The 20,934-nt window shown below is 46.8% G+C and overlaps 1 protein-coding gene across 2 annotated transcripts in view; it reads left to right on the forward strand.

Moving 5' to 3' along the window:
- Positions 1 to 5,344: 5,344 nt before the first annotated feature.
- LOC143004031 (pleckstrin homology domain-containing family G member 1) overlaps positions 5,345 to 20,934 on the forward strand; it is a 34,627-nt gene continuing 19,037 nt past the window's right edge. Inside the window, exons 1-2 of one of the 2 annotated variants that reach the window (XM_076154867.1) lie at positions 5,345 to 6,025; positions 18,572 to 19,143. In XM_076154867.1, coding sequence (XP_076010982.1) covers positions 18,586 to 19,143 — 558 coding nt within the window. In that variant the 5' untranslated portion in view covers positions 5,345 to 6,025; positions 18,572 to 18,585. Of the gene's footprint in view, positions 6,026 to 10,149; positions 10,611 to 18,571; positions 19,144 to 20,934 lie in introns of those variants that run through there. The other variant, XM_076154866.1, reaches the window with a different exon arrangement.

Consider the following 20,934-nt stretch of genomic DNA (forward strand, 5'->3'; position numbering starts at 1 on the left):
TAAATGTACAGTTCCAACAAAAGTTAATGATTTGTTTACGAATTTGGAGTTTTGGTGCATAAACAATCTCTCCTTTTGACTCCGGCTTGGGTTGGGTGGTTTTTCAAATGCGAGGCGTTTTTCTCTCCCCTCTCTTGTCCTAAATCCTAAGTTCTGTTACAGCTCCTTGGGGACGTGTGTGTGTGTGTGTGGGTCTGAGCTTGGCCTAAGCGGCTGGGTGTTGCCATTAAAGTCACTGATGCCCTATATTAGCAGAAGATGAAACAACATTCAGACGATGGAGCGAGCCAGAGAGAGAGAGACAGTCAGAGAGAGAAAGAAAGAGAGAGACAGACAGACTTTGGATACCCTGCACATTATATTTCTGTAAAATGTGCTGCGTCAGCTTATCTGCTGGTGTTGAAGTGTTTATGGGGCCCATCTTCCTCAGGGCTACATCTGGATGTAGTTACAACTTGTCACTACATCTGCATTTACTGTAAACACAGGGGCAGGACCTTTTTCCAGTTCCGGTGCCTTTAAAGAACTTTATTAAGATGAGTTGCTTTTATATTTGCTCAGGTCCAGGTGCATACTTCACTATGGTTTAACATGCTCAACATTCTTGTGCAAAAAAAACAGTTTAAGCTCTGGAAACATGTACATAGATGAAATTATTAAGAGTTAGTTGACACCAGGTAAGAAAATACATGCAGAGATTGCTTGTTCTTTTGGATGTGTAATTGTACGATCTATGTCTGTATTTGTGATAGATTAACAGTTATGTGACACTTGAGCTAAGATGCTTCATATCACCATGGCCGCCTCCACAGCCGCCTCACGCTCAGCTGTAAACCGATGCATGCTGGGAGGTCGCTGCCTATTGAAGTCAAAGGAACTGCATCATCTGCAAAAAAAACAAACCAGACGCGCAAGCTGGATCCTTAATCCTTGGCTAGAAAATGTATTTATCACAAAAATGCAGTGGCTTACCAGATGTTTGATGCATCAACTCTGTATCTGTATGTAGGCTTACATAGCTTTAGGATCATTTTAAGAACATTTTTGGTTTGGAACATTTTGGAATGACTTGGTGTGTGTGTGTGTGTGTGTGTATTTTTCATTTTGTTTATTTTGGGTTCACCGAGTACAGAGTTCCACTCGAGTGACTCTGTATAATGTGATCAACTTGGATTTTTCTGTCTGTTTTGAATGGCTCAGTGCAGATTGGCAAAGCCGCAGTTTAGGGCTTACTCCTAATTTTGGGCTTGCTTGTTACAAAACCCACTATTTACTTTATTAGGCGGGGGGTGGAGAGGAAAGGGTAAAATAGGGGAAGCATTACAGCGAGACAGACGGCTGACGCTCGGAAGGAGAGGGGAGGGAGGGTTACTGTCGATTTTCTTTTGGTACTGTAAATAATAGCCCCTGCTTGAGTTGGACGGCTTTCACGGCTCCTTTTGTGTGCAGTGACATCTTAGGTTCCCCAAAGAGAGGAGCAGGCTGGAGAGGGCTCGGCTTCCAGGGTTTTCACTGGCATGGGAAAAGCCCAGCATTAGTTCAATATGAATATGAGGGAAAATAAAGCTCTCCGCAGGTCAAAGGGAACCTGCCAACACACACTCGGAGCTCTTTATCCTGCTCAGAGCTACACATTCATGCACACACATACAGAGCTTCTGCACACCGTGTGGTGCCTGTACACGCATCGGCATTACCCAACGCTAGCAATCAAATGCAAACAGGTTCCCTTCCTTCATTTTAGTTGGGGCAGTAATCTATTCTGGCTCTCGTGAGAAAGTTGTCCAGTGGCTGAGGTTTGTCCTCATTTCTGTTTCTAACTATACTGTGAACTTGAGGGTTTTTAGTCTTAATGACACACATGCACTCACCAAGATGCCCCATTTAAATGTATTGGGGAGTTGGTATCGGTTACAACTTTGACAGAAAAAGCAAGCAAACGTGTGCATTTGTGTCATCTATCCGTCTGCCATCCCTTTTCCAACACTATAGACCAATTTATACTCTCCTTGTCTGCATAAAGCAATGAACTGTGTGGCCTCCATTTCACCACCCTCTATGTTATGTCCCTTCTGACTTGAAAGCATCCACTACACATGCGCAAGACTGTGGGATGGGATGGAAATGTGTGCATGTCGCTCATCAGTATCTACACTCCTCTGTCCTCTGGCTTAATCAAACGCGTTTTGTTTTCTCCCTGTGCTCCAGTTTGCTCCCACGGTCCAGTCCACCAGGCACACACCAAAAAAGTCCTAAAGACAGCCAAGTATAAGGTCAGACGATGTAGTTCTGTCCGCTACGCATTCGTGTTGAAGTATATCGACCTATATCCGGGGCCAATTCCTCGATCTCTTTCTCGGGGGATCATAGGTGTTCCTCTGCAAGATGGGATACGTTGGGGCTTCCTCATGTCTCCTCTTAGACTTCAGATCCTAAATCACCTCAGTCAGCTCCTTTTGAGAGCAAAGGAACAGCCCTTCTACTCTCACCCCATCTCTAAGGGAGGAGACTGAGTTTGTTCTGTTTGTATCTGTGGTTACTCTTTGGTCATTACCCAGAGTTCATGACCTTGAGTGTGGGTTTGGAACTGAGGTCGACTGGTAAATGGAGTGCTTTTGCTTTCAGGCTCATCTCTCTGTTCACCTCAGCAGTCTGGCACAGTGCTCGAGTAGCTGCAGACTGTGCTACTGTTGTAGAAATAGGCCTATGTTGCAATCTTCTTGCAATGGCAGATATGTTCTAGTTTTAATGGACCCTGGATCCAGGTTTTAACCCTGACGTATTGGAAAAATACCCCTAATGACCTCATATGCAATGAGTGCAATGCGTTGGTCATGTTTCCTGTGCTGTCAGCCGGATGGACGATGGAGATCAAATATATTAAGTGTAATTTTGGGTGACGCTGGAGTGACAAAATGTGGATGATTCACCTGCCGGATCGTGTCACATCCTGTTTGATTCTTTAATCTGTAAACAACAGCCTGGAGCCAGACAGGAAATGGCTGGGAGGCTTCTTCCTGTTGTCGGGCAGATATCCAGTTTGCATTTCCACCTTTGTGTATTCAATGCTGGGTCCCTGCCGGAGCGAACACCTGTCTGTCAACAACTACGTATAATAACCTCTTGATATACAAACACAAATATAGACGGAACGCTCAGCAACAAAAAAAGGATATTAAGGAATGGCGACAGTGTTGCAGATAAATCAGCTAAGTGCAGCCAAAACATTCTGCTATCAGATGTTTGATACATGAGACAATCACAGGAAAACATTTATAAGTCCATTTAGAATGCATTTCATGTTTGCACCTGCTTGTTAGTATGAATTGAGGAGTTCTGATGCGGTAAACTCTACCCGCGGTGCCCTATTATCAGACTTAAAGCATTGATATATAAATAAGTAGTTGGCTGCAAGTTTTCTGTTTGTTTTCCCTCCGAGTCGCTGCTTTTGTCTGCCCACGTCTGCATGTTTACAGGGCGAGGCGTGGCGTGCGGGTACAAAGACCGGGCACAGTGTTTGTGGTCTGATCCAGGTTGGGATGATAGCAGCCCAGCCGCTGACCCACATCAGCGCCGTTGAAATGGCGACGGGTCACAGCGAGACGGGGCTTTGGCCGAAAGACGCAGCAGGCTCCATTGTCGGGTGTGTGTTTTGAAGAAACGTTGAGTTTGTCTGCGTTTGAGTTGCTTATCAAAGGTCACTACTTTTCATGCTCTGCTCCACGTGCGGCGCTGCGTTCCCTGCAAACCCTACAAACAGTACAAACATGGAAGTGAGAAAGTTTGTGAGCTACTTTATCAATCCCAGGAAGCATTGCACCAGGAGGCAGGAACAACAGCTACTGGCTCTGGCCGAAGGGACTTTCCTCCATCCTGCTCTATTAGGATGCAGAACAATGCCCAGATTACACATACACACACTCACTCACACACACACACACACACACACACCAATGACCACTTGCTCACAGCAGGTTGCACTTTGAGCTCTGATCCTTGTGATCTCTGCTCTCTGGCTCTTTTCAGACTGTCTTACCCTTTACTTTACCCCCAACCCCTGCATCCAACAAGCTCCGATACCGAAAGGATGATGTGAAAGGTCGGCAGGACTATATGACTCAGAAGTCGTAGCATTCTGGTGATTCACTTCCCAGGTTTGTAGTTTGTAGAATGGACCACAGAACATCATCTATGATTCACACTGAAGAGCCTCTTAAAGATGATGTAAACTCATTCATTCATCCTGTTGCATTACAGTTCAATCAGGCCATCCAGTCTGTTGCACACTGTCTATCGTCTCCATAATGCTGCAACTTACAAAGGAACATGTCATGACCCAGTTTAGATGTACATTTCCTGGAGATCATTGGTAAAATTGCCAAAGTGTAATTTGTTTGTTTTGTTATATGGGCTGTTGCTGGCAATGTCCAAGGCAAGAATGGCAAGTTGTAACTCCCATTTGGTTGGATTGTGTGGAAAGAGGGGGGAAAGAGAGAGAGAGGGGCAGAGAGAAGAAAGAGATTGACTTGGACCTGTGGAATGTGATACACATGTGGACAAAATGTATAAGGAGATGAGAGGACGCTGACCTGTACAGTGTGTTTGTTTATAACAGCGTTGTTGGAGATAAATAGTTGTGTTCAGTGTCAAAGTAAAACTAGTGAGGCCACCTTATTTCTGTATTAAATAACATACTGGAGGGAAGAGAGGCAGAGAAAGGAGAACTGAGACCCTGAAGAGAACCAGGCTTTGTAATATTCCAGTAGGGTGATAAACAAGGCGCCAGCAGAAAGCAACAGCCACTGAGTTCTGGATGACATCAGTGTTGTTTTAACGCTGATCTCGTAGGTTGTTTTTACAGGATGACATCATACAACAGTGCAGGCAGCTACGGATGGCATCATAGGCTTGGGTGGGAGGAAAAGAGCAAAAAAAACTAAAGGGGAGGGACAAGGATCCCACGCAAAGTTTAGTGTTCAGGTTTCCGGTCATTGGTCTCTCCCATTTCAAAATCAAAACAATCAAAACAAATGTGAACGTAGAGGAAGATGGGGTTTGGGATCTGAGCTGTTCCTAATCTGAATTACATCATTTGATTGAGATGACATCTAAATGCAAGGTGGAAATGAGGCCACATAGAGAGTCAGGAGGCTCTGATCTGATGCTGCACACAGTGTGACCCACTTGTCTGCGTGTGTTTTAGGGGCCAGATGAGACTTCTCGTCCTTGTGCTGCCCTCTTTTTTATTTTTGTTTCTCTCTCTGCATCTGCTCATCTCTCTTCTCTACCCACCGTCACCGCTCATTTGCACATCACCTTCCACCACTGGCGTGAACTCCTGGTCGCCGATGCACCTCCTCCACACTCTCTGGGCATTGTGTCGCACCTGCTCTTGGTTTATCTGTGTCACTTCTGTCATTTGTGGTGGCCTGCAGTGTTGGCGGCCCTCCAGGTCTCGCAGTGATCCCGCGCCGCAAAGTGAGAGAGAATGGAGAGGGAGAGGAAGAGAGAGAGAGAGGCCCAGTTGGAGTGTGTGAGAGAGAGAGAGAGAGAGAGAGAGTGTGAGATAAAGAGAGAGAGGCTAGTCTTGCAGCAGTAATTGGTCAGGAAGTGGGCTGCTTGGATGTGCAAACTCTCTCTCTCTCTCTCTCTCTCTCTCTCTCTCTCCCTCTCTTTCTCCCAGTGGGCAGTCAGTTCCGTTGCGTTCTGCTTCCATCTGTCCCCCCCTCTCCCTCTCCCTCTCTCTCTCTCTGTCATCGCTCTCTCTCTTGCTCGCCCTTTCCCTCTCTCTCTCTCGCTCTCTCTCTCTGAACTGGCCTCATAGAAGTGTGGACCACAGACCGGGCAACTCGTCTTTACACAGCCCCGTCTCGCTCGCTCGACTTTTTCAGACCGCACATGTGTGTTCTAACGTGTGTTGGACAGCAGAAACTTTTCACACGCGTGGACATGGAGCTAATCTGTGAAAGGATACCGTGTAACCCGCGGCTGAGGAAACGCCAATCTTGGGAATGGTCACTCTGAGGTGAGTGGCACCTTGTCATGGTCTTAATTAGACTTATCGGTTAAATTAGACCCATACTCACAAATCACTTCTTGAAAGTCCGGCTCTTTATTTAATTCTAATTGTAGTCGTTTTTTCTTCCAGGCCTCCAATTTCTCTGAGCAAAGTTTCAATTTTGTCCAACTCTAATGGCACCTTTGCCCCTCAGATCTAATTAGACAGTGTGGCTTCTGGTTTCTGCTGTGTGTGTGTGTGTGTGTGTGTGTGTTTGTGTGTGTGAGAACTGTAAGTGATGAAGTGATGTGTCCTCCTTTGCGTGTGACATTTTAGTGCAGTTTGAATTTTGATTGACATAAACGAAGCGTGTGTGTGTGTGTGTGTGTGTGTGTGTGTGTGTGTGTGTGTGTGTGTGTGTGTGTGTGTGTGTGTGTGTGTGTGTGTGTGTGTGTGTGTGTGTGTGTGTGTGTGTCCTCATTCTGTAAGCTCCAAATGGGGCAGTACGCTTGAGAGAGAGAGGGACAAATACGTAGACTAATTTGTTATCATGGTGTTTCCTTTTTCTGGGATGAAATGCTTTGTTTACATTATTTCCTTTTATGTATCTCATGGTTGTACTGAGATCAGAGTGTATTTAAATAAGAATAAGCTTCTTAACGTCATTATTTTAATAGATGTGCTGTAGTGGTTCATCATTGGTGTGTGTGTCCTAGTTGTTCTGTAAACAGAGCAAAGTCCCGTCTGTCTCCGCTCCCTGTGTCTCCTTTCCTGGAGCAGGGACCCTTGTCCTGCAGTTTAATCTGAGGCCAAACACAGCTTCCTCCGTCCATCCGCCACACATGCTCAGATTTGTCTTCTCAGAGATACACACTGTTACACACAGGCATCCATGAATCTCTCCAAACTACTTTCTTTTCAGTCTCTTTTCAGACATAGCACAAATATACTGAGCATCTCCAAACCACACAACTAACACCAATGTTTTATAGTTGTGAAAGTCACCTGTTTCCTCTCTCCTCTCCTCCTCCCTCAGGCTGATTGGTTTGTTTATGTGATGTGTTAATGTGCATACCATCCTCCTATCGTAAATCTCCTACTGTAAACTGTTTGTAGGGGTTCTGCCCCTCTCTATTTTTAACCCGGACTGCTGTTGTTGACCTTGTTGTTGTTGCAGATGAACTTATTCCTGTTACGCTGTTGTTTAGTCTGAACGGGCGAAGGCGCTCTTCCTTCTTACTGAAGTCGTAAGGTGGTGCCTCGTGGAGATTTCTGGCCTGTGAAAGCTAGAAATTCCTGGACTTGTCCTGGCACTGTCCAGACTGCTGCGGCCCGAGGGAGCTCTGTGCAAGAATCTGGAAAACTCATAAATCCGGGAAACGGTGGGCCGAAAACTCAGAAGGAGAACTCATAACTAATCAGGTTATTTTTCAAACATCATTTGAAACCAGAATCTGAGTATAAAGCAGAAAAGGGAAGTGGATCTAAATTAGGAAGTAGTTTACCTGCAGAATGGGATGTGACCCAAGATCATCAGACTGAAACAACACAAACACAAACGACAACGACAACAACAACAACAGCAGCAATAGGAGCAATGGAGGGATTTTGAGGAGATTATTGTTTGTTCTGTTTCGCAATGTTATGACTGTTAGACGATGTCATCAAGAGGACAAAATTGGGTGCGTCTGTGTGTCTGTGTGTGTGTCTGTGTGTGTGCGTGTGTGTCTTTAGATGATTCATCTTGGCAAAGACAAAGACAGACAGGATCACAGAGGGAGGGGGAAACTGTATATGAATGACCCCTCGAGTCCCCAACTCCTGTCATTAGTCACAGTCTCTCTCTCGCTCTCGCTCTTCCTCTCTCTCTCTCTTTCTCTCTCTCTCTCTCTCTCTCTCTCTCTGCCCCCCGCCCTTATGTGTTACCACAGAAACCCCACATTTTCAATGGTGGGACAGCTGACAAAATGAAGAAGCTGTCAGGCCTCTCTCGCTCTCTCTCTCGCTCGCTCTGTGTGTCGCTCTCTCTCACACACACACTAGCCACTGCACTGCAACAACAGCCATTAAATTACTTCCCCACCTCGCTCCGCCTGTGACCCTCCTCTTTGCGAGTTGTGGCCGGGGACACTACCTTTGATGATACACACACACACACACACACATTTTCAAGAGATCCTCTTAAGTTTGGCTTTACAATGCTGTAGGGAAACAAACGATTGTGTTTGTGTGTCTGTGTACCAGTAAAAGCTGAACAGAGTGTGTATGAACTCTGTGCCCTGCTTTAGTGTTTGCACTGTTTGTGTTTGCCGAGTCTTATGAGGAATGGAGTGGTTTATTGACAACCAGCATTTCCCTCTCTCTCTCTCTCTCTCTCCCTCCCTCCTCATGCCACTTCGCCCTGGAGATGGATGCCGAGCTGTTGTCATAGTGACCGGGCCCCTATGGTCCCGATCATCTTGTCATCCCAACAGACTCAAACCATCAATTCTAACTCTGGGTGCAATAAATGGAGTGTGAGAGTGTGTTTGCCTGTGTGTGTGTGTATGTGTCTGTGTGTGTGTGTGTGTGTGTGTGTATATGTGTGTGTGCGCTCCTCAACTCTTCCCCTTGTTGAAGACAAAAGAAATGCACGTTGGCCCGGATCGTCCATCACATCTAAGACATTTTTTAAAAGAACAGAGCTTGTCTTTCGTTTCCGTGTCTGAAGCCCGAGCCTCTCCTCTTTCCTACTCTTATCACAAACTGTGTGTACTTGTGTGTATTGCAGATCGTTGTGCTGATTGTGATACGAAGCTAAGTAGAATATTATTTCCGTGGCTGGACATCATGCAGGTACTGGAGTGGAGGCAATCTGAGCTCAGGGGGGCATCAGATAAACCACATGTCTCTGTCATCAACAGGTCAGACTCGACTGGACCGAGACCTGTAATGTTTGCTAAGCCAAAAGGTGTGTGTGTGTGTGTGTGTGTGTGTGTGTGTGTGTGTGTGTGTGTGTGTGTGTGTGTGTGTGTGTGTGTGTGTGTGTGTGTGTGTGTGTGTGTGTGTGTGTGTGTGTGTGTGTGTGTGTGTGTGTGTGTGTGTGTGTGTGTGTGTGTGTGTGTGTGTGTGTGTGTGTGAGAGAGGGCTTGGGGAAGAGCATGTGGACTCCGTTGTTGGATTCCGAGTGGAGCTTTGGGGGCGTTGTGGGTCAGTGGACCCTCAGTCCTTAGAGCGGGGGTCACGCTTCTCGGGATCTGGTCTGTGTATGTGTGTGTGTGTCCAGGGGGTCTCCATTATTGTACTGGCAAGTAGAAGGGGGTTGTGTCAGTGGGACCCCATGCTGCTGAGACCAGTCCTCGTCTTTTGAAGAGGGACGACAAATACCTAACACGATTGCTTTGGTGTGTGAGACACGGCGTGCTTGCTGTCTCTCGTGTGTGCTGCTTGCGTCCGTGTTCACGTGTTCATCCAGTTATTAGTCCATGTTGGGCTGATGTCATTTACACCTTGAGACCTGGTAGAACTAAACTTCTTCCTTGGCCGTGTGGCGCGATCAATGGCCCTCAATCATCAACCGTGCTTTGATCAACGGATTTGATCGCACAAGAACACAATGAACATTATGTTGGCATCCTGGATTTGTAACCCATATTTCTCGGAATTCCTGGCACATTTTTACCAGGGTGGCATGAAATTCTGCGTTGTCTGCACGTGTCATGAATCAGACTTCAGACAGAATCAGAATCAAACTTTTATTATTTTGTTCGAATGTCTTTCAGGTAAAAAAAGTGAGAGACTATGCAAATATTGACGGAGGAGATCTGGAACAGAGGGGTGTCTTGTGGACGGGTTTTTGTTTGAGCAGGCTCCTGACCTATTGATCAGCCATAACCTCCCGCCCCCTTGTTGAAAGTGTGTGATCTCTGGAGCTGTGCACCAACTGTGGGAGTCCAGGAGCTGCTGCTACTGTGGCTCGTCTCATAAGAGAGGTAGATTAAGCCAAAACTCAGATAGATAGAGGGGGGAGAGGGAGAGGGAGAGAGAGAGCGAGAGAGAGAGAGAGACTAGTAATTTGCTGGGATAGAGAGAGAGGAGGAGCTGGGGGAGGGGAATACCCAGCAGGGAGGGAGCAGCAGAGAGCAGAGGCCATTCACTGTGACACACACAAACACATCCATGAACGCTTTTGGACACACACACGCACACAGTGGGTGTGTTGCGGAGAGAGAGAGAGAGCGAGCGGCAGAGGCATTCTGGAGGCAGAAGAGAGGTAAACTAGGAGAGAGAGAGAGAAGAGCCGCACACAGTCAACACATCAGTGGGAGGAGTGTGTGTGTGTGTGTGTGTGTGTGTGTGTGTTCAGGAGGAAACACAGGAGTGTGTATGCTCGTGTGTGTGTGTATACTTTGGGAGGAACGCACAGCACGCTTGCCGGGATTCAGAATGAGACTGGCTAGGAGAATGTTGGAAGTCTGAGGGAGTTTCTCCAACTGCTGGGAATACTGCTTTGGAATACTCTGGATATGTGACCTTCACACTTGCGTCTGACTTGTATCATCATCATCATCACTATCCAGCCCCATTTGACTTGAGTTTCTGTTGGAAGGGAGCCAAGCCAGAATGCCGACTGGTAAGCAGGAGCACTTTTTCTTTTTCTTTTCCTTCTCTGGCATTCATGTATCCCAGCTTCTCCGAATCAAATTTCCCGCAGAGTGGAATTTATTCTGATGTGTTGGCACTGAACTCAACAATTTTGCTGTCATAGATTTGCTCAAGATGTTGCATGTCCACAAACCTCATCAAAGAGCCCTGAACCGTATTATCTGTGCGTGTGTCAGAATGATAAACAGGATATCATGTTTTGGCGTAACTAAACGCATTAAAAGTGATAATTTTATAGCGGTTGCTTTTCTGGCCAACTACACCAGTCCTTTCAGAATAAAAGCCTGGGTCTCCTCTGAGGATCTGGGTGTTTGACTTGGATCTCGTCTGTTCTTTTGTGCGCTGTGGGTGTGATGTTGTTTCCTCTGCTGACGGCGCTGTGTGAAGTGTCCTATCAGGGCTATATTGTGTGTGTGTGTGTGTTTGTGTACGGTGCGTTTGCTTTCTCACAGTCGTTACCCAGTGATGCTGGCACGACGGTGAGTCCAGAGCCTCCGCTGTTCTCGTGTAATTCCAGAGAATCCACACTTTGGGGAGGGATTGCTGCTTTACTTGGCGGCACTAAAGTTTCAGTCATCGGACAAGCTTTTGTTTTACGACCCCTCGTATCTCAGAAGGCCGTTAGTTAACGCGTGTGTCAACCTTCCTCTTGCGGGGTGTAAGTTTGACTGAGCGTCGGGATGCCATTCTGCAGCCTGTGACCCAAATTAGAGCCTTGAGGGGAGAGTAGTGTTGGTGGGTAGGAGGCTCGAGAGGGAGGGAGGGAGGACAAATGGGGATAGAGAGGGGAGAAGAGGAGGGTGGGGGGGGTAATTACTGTTTAGAGCAAACTCTTTGGTTTTGAGGTGCTGGAGACAATGGACCTCTCCATCCTCCTCCCACCCTAAACCCACTAGGGAGACATCTGCCCTCCACCATCCTCCCCAAATTCCCAGGAGAGACGCATGCAAGGAACTGCAGCTCCACAGTGGCTCAGTGGGTGCAGGGGGAGCTTAGAGGGGGCAGGTCACCCCCCTCCCCCCCCCCCAATGCCCTGCTAATTCAGCAGTGTGTGTGTCTGAAGAAGAAGTGAAGAGGCTGCCATGTTCGGTAGATACTCGCTTTGGGCCGAAATCCAGTCAGGTCAGAGAACGAGGGCTAGTGTGTCCCGCTCGGAGGGAGGGTCGTGGGTTCGTGTTACAAGGGTCGTCTGGGGTGTCCCGAGGGTGAAGGTGAGATTGTGAGCGTCCGAAAATAGGGGGTGTAAGTTTGCGGACGGGCATTTTCCCACAGAGGCCAAACATTCACGCTGGCTCATTCCTAAGTAATGTTCACAGTGAGAATGTGTGCAGGAATACATAGCTTACATCCCATAAACACAACTCGTACATCAAGGTGTCAGTCGAGAGGTGAAGGCAATAAATCAATGGAAGTGATTTGAATTTCCTTGTTCCTTGTTCCTTGTGTTGTATTCACACATTAGAGGAAGTGACATCTGTCTGGATTGATCATTCCTAACACATTCAACATCTTCAGGAGAGGGTATTGAGGGAATGTCTAGAGATGAAGAGAAGGTCATGAAGTTCCTGAAGCATCGGAAAATGTCTAGAAATGGTTCGGGAACTCTTAATTGCGAAGTTCCAGAGTTCCTGAAAAGGTTCCTCCACTGTGAAAGGCTCTACATGCTGGTAATTAGCCCACCAGTTGTGTGTGTCCATGTGTTTACCTTATCCTCTTTTTGTGAGACAATGAAAGCCCCAGGAGTCTATTAGGTAGCGTATCCGTCTTTACCGCGTGATTTACTGTCTTGAGACCGTTGCCACATGTGCAGATTGTCCCTAGGAATGCTTTTCTCTTCCTCCTCATCTTCTTTCATGTCTCTCTATCCATCCTGTCGTCTTCTTCCTCTTCAACATCTGCATGAGAATGTCCGTCCCAGTGCAGCGCAGGTCTTTGTCCGTCCCGTGATAAGTTGCTCCATGCTGCCCCGCCCCCCTGTCTCACGTCCTTTCCTTCTCTCGCCATCTCGCCCCCCCCTTTTCTTCTTCTCCCTCAGTCATTTGGCTGCGCGGTGTGAAATCCTGAGTGACACTTTAAGGTCCTTAGCGTCAGTAGATATCAAGCCTGTGTCTCTATCCGAAACAGTGGCTGACCTTAAGTGGAGGCTGCAGAGGACGTAATGCTGGAACTAAACGGACAGCGACAACTTAGATGTGTTTCATTGTGCTGTTCAGCCTTCAAGGAACAAAAGCAGTCTGGGACTCGTTTACCAAACCGCATCCTCAAATGTCCTCCTTTTATTATTATTTTAAGTTCTGAATTAAATTAGGAACTAGTTTGAATTCCACCCTACCACAGACAGATTGGACAGAACCCATTACATTGTAGTAGTGGTTGGCCTGAAAGTGGCGCTGTACTACTTTTACCACTTTTATTATCTTTTCCCTGGGTATCTCTATCCATCTGTATAGGCTGCGCCCATTTGTGGCTTATCACGGTGATCATTGCACAACTACTCGGCCTTGGCGGAGGTACTGTATGTGCTCTCTGGGTGCCTTCTGGTTTCTTTTGAATTACGTCTGCTTGAACCTTCTGGGGATCCCGTCATGCTGGAAAAGTCATGGAATTTCGAGTATTTTGGAAGTTTACCATCTTCTTCAAAAGACTTGAATCCTCTCTGTTGTTGTTTTGCTGTGTGCTAAAGCTAATTGTAGATATTTAAAAATGGTGGTTGTTTGCATGACTGGGCTGTGAAACACTCAAGTCAGACCAGTCTCTGATCTCTCCTCCATCCAGCACAAATGTTACTTTAACAGATAAAGCCTGGACAGCGTAGAGGATCTGGCAGATGGTGAAGTCTCTTCGGAGTTAAAAAGGATTCAAAATGAGATGGAGTGAGTGGAAAATGGAAAAGGGAGTGGGTGGTGTCTGACCTTTGGCCTTATCTCTCATCTTTTCTTCCTACTTTCATTCCTTTGGATTTTCTCCTCCTCATTTCTGGCTCCTTCTCCCAGTCACACATGTCCTCCACTCATCATGTTTGCTCACTGCCTCAGTGTGTTGAACGTTTAAAGCGATTGAGATTAAAACGTTACCAAGGTGAAGACAGAAATGACTCAAACGCTTTCGCTTCTGGTTTGTAGCTTGTTCACACACACGCAAATTAGGACACGCACACGCACACACGCACACACGCACACACGCACACACGCACACACACACACACACACACACACACACACACGATAGACAGACAGACACATACATGTTGTCCTCATTTCTGTTTGCAATAATAATTGTGGTTGGCCAGTTGCAGCATAAACAAGAACACACAGATAAACAAGGCTGATTACAGGATTCCTGAACGGTCAGGAGTGTCTGGGGTGATTCTACAATCTGCAATCTTTCATATTTGCGATGTGAAGTTCCCTGGACAAGATTTAAATACACCTCAGGAACTGCTGAGTGAAGCACACATGATTAAACGTCATAGATTGGTCAGAAAAACTTCTGTTCTATAAAAGGGGGGCACAAAAGAAAAAGTTTGGGAACCACTGCCCTAAATGTACAGTTTGAAATATCAATGTAAACATGTCCAACAGTGTGTAGAAATGGTGGTAACCTGGTCACAATTTAGGCCGTGTAAACGTCTGAACACTCTTCTTAGTCTCACCCATGCGATTGAACAAGACTAGAGTTGTTTGAATGTGAAAATGACACACGTGTGCTTCAGGCGCACATACAGTTGGTGCTCGGGTGGTCCGTAGGCATTTATACAGGCTAGTCTGTGTGTATTTTTACATAGTAAAGTATATGCTTGGAGAGGCTTGGTCTAAACGCATTGGAATGTCCTGCAGACCTTTTAGTGTAACAAGCCCATAAACATAATGCAGCATTGAATGGGAATAGTAAGGAATGGTAGTTTGATTAAGTGGAAAGAGTAGAATGCCAGGAAAGGGAAATAAAAGACTGAAGTAGGGATTTAACGAGAGGTTGATGTAATTGATTCGGAAATGAGTGGCAGAGAGAGGAAAGTGTGGAAAGGAAGGAAAATGAAGTGATCGGGGAAGGGAAGTGAGAAGGAGCAAAAGAGAGCAAAGGGCATTGAGAGCTTCCAGACCGGCCTGTTGTTGTGCTGCGGTCACATCTCAGTGACGAGTGACAAGTGAGCATCAGAGATTAAAGATCTGGAAATCTTTGGTCATTAACTGCAAATGGGTCCAAAGTTCCTCTCTTGTTTACTTCACAACTGAAGCAACAAAGCCCTGAGGTTCCTTGTGTCTTTGTTTCTGCCCAGTAGCCAAAGTAGCCTTCTGTGTAAGTGCTTCCATTCACTATGAAACAGATCCACTTTGGTCTGTAAAACGCAGTGACAAGGAATGAGATCAGAGCGGACTGGGGATGTATTAAAGTTGTGTGAAGGCAGTATAGAGCGTGTGTGTGTATGTGTGTGTGACAGGGGGAATTACTTGCAGCTGCGTTTTTCAACCCGGGCCTTCATACGACCCGATCCCTTAAACATACTTTGAACTTGATTACACTTTAAAGGTTTTCATATGATGTTTGCTTGCCCGTTACGAGGCACTCAAGAGCTGTTTGAGCTTCTTCTGAGGCTGTCGGGGGGCTGTAAAGCCAGCGCGGGGTCTCACAGATGTTTGCTGACCACTCCAGAACAAAGAGCTCTTCAGGTGACCATAAAGTCTGGAGTGTACTACTATGCGTCGTCAAACCATTAAACCTGGCTGGACTGGCAGTGGAGCTGTGCTGGTATTGATGGAATGCGGCAATCGGGTCAATTTGCTTGTGGGTTTCCTGCTCCATTGATTGCATTGTTTTCTTGATTTTTAACAGCGCAAGCCTGAATATATCAGAGCTCACACCTCTGCCAAGGTCGAACAAGCCTAGAGAGAATTTTACAACCACATTATTGGCAATTCCATTAATGATCCTGATCAAATTACATCTATTGATTGTCTGACCAGCATCAAATATGCCTGATATCAACGTAGAGTTTTGTGATTTGCTATTGAATAGAAAATGACGATCAAATATGATCAAATCCTGGTTCCTTGGTGGAAAATAAAGGAAGGTTCCAGAGTTCCTGAAAAGTCTTCAAGGCGCTAATGCCAGACAGACCTGTTGTTGCTCCACCCGTATGCTCCATTTATCAGAAACACATCCCAACTCTGTCTTCTTCAAATTAAATAGAGGCCTGAGATTGAAACCAGCTTGTGCATGCACTTACTGATTCCCTCTGTGTCTGGTCTGGCACAAAGCGCAGGCCTCACACACTACCTAATCCCCACGCACGCACACACACACACACACACGCGCGCACACAGGAGAAACAGTCCCAACCTGCTTGCTTAGGACCATAATTACAGCTCATTTACAAGGATCAGGTTGAACATAATCTGGACAGAAGGTAACTGAAGCCCAGGCATCTTCACTGTGTATGTGTGTGTGTGTGTGTAGTGGGGGGTTGGAGATGTGCAAGAGTGTGTGCGCAAGTTCCAATTCACCCAGGAAACAGCCAGGGTGTGCCCCAAACATGTAGCTTGAAGGTGGGAAGGAGGGGTTGGGCAAACACAAGTTGGAGCAATCTCTCTCCCTCATGTTTGGGTTTCACTGCAAACGGAAACACATGCTGGCTTTGTATTTGTTCCGTTGCATGTGTGTGTCGGTGTGTGTCGGTGTGTGTGTATGCTGCACGTGTGCACACTCTCTGCCCATATCTAACCCAATAGCTAATGCCAAGACCATTAAGTTATTAGCTTAGTTAGTCTTATCTTTGGACTGATAAACGTAATGCTGTTGGACCGAAACACACACACACATACACACACGCAGGCAGTGTGATAAAGGCATGTCAGATTTTTCAAACATTGCTGAGTTACCTATTAATGTCATAATGTAATATAATACAGCCCTTTGTGCTCTGGGTGTTTGGTGCAATTTGTAGCGTATCAAAAAGCCAAGGCTGATAATTTAGGTGTGTGTTTGTGTCTGTGTGTGTGTGGGGGAGAGAGAGAGAGACAGAGATTCAGTCTCATTCTCTGATCTGTAAATGTCAAAAAGTGGGTCAGGCTATGGAGCACAAACATTTGGATAGAAACTCTTTCTCGCACACACACACGCACACGCACACACACACCCGCTCATATCACAAGGTGAATCGGTTCCAGACGTGTGTGAGGAATATTTCATGCCTAATGACATTTGGACGCTCTAATCCCTTCCTGCTTTTCTTGGCATAACAGTTTGTGCAAAATTGATTCTGCAGAAAGCCGATGAGTCAGCACGTCACCATCTCCTTCTATTTTCACTTTTTTTCCCAAAGCTTCCGTACGAAAAGCATTCACCACGTTTACAGTCACACTATATTTGCTTTATTTTGTCTTATTTACCATTAAGGAGACAATATGAGTTAATAAGACATACATGGATGGAAATAATAGTGTGTGCGTGCGTGCGTGCGTGCGTGCGTGCGTGCGTGCGTGCGTGCGTGCGTGCGTGCGTGCGTGCGTGCGTGCGTGCGTGCGTGCGTGCGTGCGTGCGTGCGTGCGTGCGTACATTCAACTGAGAAAAAATGGGATAAGTGGGAATACACTGTATCCCACAAATGGAGCCTTACCAGCAGCTCCACACGCCGATGATATGTGATCTTCCCAACTATAGCTTGTTTACATAAGTATACATTCATAGATTGGCGGTGAGGCTACAGCTCCCAGCAGAGGCGTCACCGTAGCAAAAAAGACCTCCGAGGTACCTGTTTGAAAGATAAGAGTGTGAGTTTGTGTTGGGATTCTTCGAGCGTGTTCTCAGGCTCACGTTTCATGTTTTTGAAGGTGAGTCTGTGATCTCTGAGGCTTTGATGTGAGCGGAGGAGGCCGGGCCGTGCCGACGCTGTTGCTGCTGGCAGCGAGAGAGAGAGAGAGAGAGAGAGAGAGAGGCACCATCCCACAGGCCACCCGATCGCGGTGTTGCCACAACATCGGAGCTGCCGGGTCACTGGCGTAGTGCGCTTTGATGATAAAGCCTCTCCTTTCCGCGCTCCCGTCTTTAGCGCTCCGTGTTCGCTCCATCACATCTGGCCTTGGAAACATTGCGAGGAAAGGCTTGGATGCCGACCGTCTCGTACGCTAAATGTGTGGTTTCACGGTTCGGCCTGGGGAGCTAGTAACCGTATCTTAACGGATCTTTCTACAGACACAAGGTTGTGAGCCAGCTTGGCACTAGCTGACGCCAAAGAGACTACTGGAGTTGGACACACACACAAACTCTCTTTCACTGAAAAGGGACTTTCATTCATTGCCTCAGAGCGGAATTTTCTCAGCGTTATTCTGTTAAACTTGTCATTCAATCCCGTTTTCGGTCATTTACATTTACACAAATAAATGTACGCAGATGACACATGCAATCGAACGTTCCTCCCATGCTGCTTCTTGTGCTTGTGTGTGTGTTTATTGGTTATAGTTGATCATGAGCTTGTTGGCTGCTAGTGCGTGAAAGGATTTCAGTGGGTGGAAATGAGGACAAGGCTGTGGTGGCAGCTGTTAGTGGTCCTCCTATGGCGGGTGGTCAACTGGAATGTCAGGAATTGGGATGCTGAACAGATAGAGACTGTAAGAATATAAAAGTGGGTCTTGTAACCTTTAGGAGTTGGACACAGTGAGTCTTTTTAAGGGGAAAGTAAGGGCTGTGTGAACTTGAGTCGTTCAGTTGAATGCCTCAATACATCCAGGCTGAATTCATTATGAGGCATATAATTATCCTTAGTTGAAATTTACGAACATATCTTTGCCAACGTAAAAGTATTTGGATTTGGAGGAGTATTAAAATGATATAATGTATGTTATGTAGGTCTGACTTTAAGGTGGATGCTTGTTGTCATCCTTTAAGGGTTAATAATAGCATTGTTTTCTTTCTTCCTGTCATTTTCCTCTCTAGATGATTATAACTACATGCCAGATGCATTGCCGCCTCTTCCCGAAGTTCCGGACTCTGGCTCGGACCTGAGCTCCATCGACATCCCGTCCCGCTGCCTCCACAACCCGGCTTTCCGCCACGTCTCCTTGCGTTACTGCTCCTCCCACAGCATGGACTCCTCTCCGGAAAGCGCCGAAAGGCCAATCAGCTACAGCTCCACGTCTTCCTCGGCCTCCTCGCGGGACAGCCACTGCTCGCTTGGCAGCCGCTCCACCCTCGTCCCCACCCCCCACTGTAACCCAGTGACCCTAGACCGGGATTCTGGGGCGATTCGGTTGGAATTGGTCCCAGCACGGCAGCTGGGATGCGGGGAGGAAGAGGGTCGGATGGATGGAGGGGTGGACTCTGGGAGGGGGGCAGGGAGACAGGGAAGTGGACAGACTCCAACAGAACATTCGGAGCCTGAGCTGAGTCCAGATGCAGCGGAGCGAACAGGGCAGGTACAGGGACCCCGAACGTATGTGGACCGGGTGGTGCAGGAGATACTGGACACAGAGAGAACATACGTCCGAGACCTATGCAGCATCGTAGAGGTAAGATCATATTTAGCTAAATGCTTTCACTCTAAATGACAAAAATGATATGACTTGAATGTGGGCGTGTGTTTGGCAGTTTAAACCCTAATCCTGATTGACTGTATAAAGCATTAACCATCAATTAAATGAGCAGAAATGGAAGTGTGTCTCACTTTATGGCAGCCAGTCATCATGTTTCATAGACGTTAGTTGAATTGATGGAATGAGTATTTAGACCCATTAATTGCTTTCTAAGTCCATAACCAATATATATGATGAGTATATGATGAACTTGACGTGTTCAGCACCATTCATCAATTATCCAAAACACCATGGGCATTATAGACACATTTCTTCCCGTCTCGTCTTCCAAAAGTGTTATATACACCACTAGGGGGCAGCGGTTCAGACATTAGACATTAGAACAACAGGTTTGAGTTAAGCAGAATTGTGTATAAGGTGTAGGGAAGGATTCATGCAATGTCCCCATATGAGGACGCAGGGTGGACAATCCATTTTAATACTCTAAACAAAATCATATATTGGCCAGAGAACACACTTATGAATTGGGTGTAAGCCTTTTTAGTAACTCCTAAAAAATCTCTTGTTTGCTCCAATTGACCCAGTTGAGGTGGAGCTCGTATTGGTCCTTTTGTTAACGTGCCAGTGTTTGACCTCTGTCTTTTCAGCAGTATGGGGCTTTAAATCACACGATAATGCACATCCTTCAGGTCTTTGTGTTTTGCTCCCACACGTGACGCACACAGCCCGCTGCCTGCTGAGAACCTGCAGCACAATAAGGTCACCTGTGCTTGCAGGCGAGGTTCGGCCGAGTTACATGACACCGGTGCCTTTGTGTGCGCATAGGCACACACACAAACACACATACTGTATGCACACACTCCGAGACAAATGCTGTCTCTTTTATTTTTTTCCCCTTCAAGCTGACTTTGAACTGTCAGGATACACATTGCCCCCAGTCAGTGCTTTAGTGGCTTTGTTAAAGGTTGGGTGCAGTGGTTTTGAATCAAAGGTTGCTCTCTCTCTCTCTCTCTCTCGCGCTCTCTCTCTCTCTCTTTCCCTCACCCAGGCTCCCACTCTTTGTCTCTCCATTCATTTTTTTTCTCGTTGTAATTCCAGTGTGATGTGCAAGAATTGTGCGAATCGACAAAATTTTTGCGGAAATCGTCTTTAGCATGTCGGCGCCTCCGTTTTTACTCACGTGTCGGACCTTTGCCCACCATTTCCAACATCCTCCTCTCAGCTTCCCTCCCTCTGAGCAGTCGGTTCACGGCCAACCCTATGCACCTATATATGTGTGTGTGTGTGTGTGTGTGTTGGTGTGGGGTTAGAGAGGTTTCATCCCAGGAAGGGCTGTTGGTGGCAGGCTGGCAGGAAGCACACACACCCTCCCAAGAGATTGGATAAGCAGGGGAGTGAGGTTTCAGTTTTGTGGTTTTGTGGGGGGTTAAAGGATGGGAGGTGGTGATGTGGGTGTTGTTGTCAGAGAAACTGTTTCCTCACCCGTCACCCCTGACTGATATCCCTCCCCCCTCCTCTCACGACGCCTTTTACCTTCCTCGCCTCTTCGGGACACGGAGGTGAGGAAAAAGGAATAGAGGGAGGGAGGAAAGTAGGAAGAGGGATAGAGATAACAATGGTGCAAAGTAAGTTAGGAAAACACTGACCAGAGCTTAGGAGCCTCGATTCTGCAGACCCCCCACCCCCCAAATCTCCATTAGTGAAGCAGACCACCCAGACCTTAGACCACACGGATGCGCCCCGTGCGTTTGGCCTTTGCCAGCACCG

The sequence above is a fragment of the Genypterus blacodes genome, unplaced genomic scaffold (assembly GCF_046128005.1).
Source record: "Genypterus blacodes isolate CSIRO-AG114 ecotype Tasmania unplaced genomic scaffold, CSIRO-AGI_Gbla_v1 ptg000064l_1, whole genome shotgun sequence".
Taxonomy (NCBI): Eukaryota; Metazoa; Chordata; class Actinopteri; order Ophidiiformes; family Ophidiidae; genus Genypterus; species Genypterus blacodes.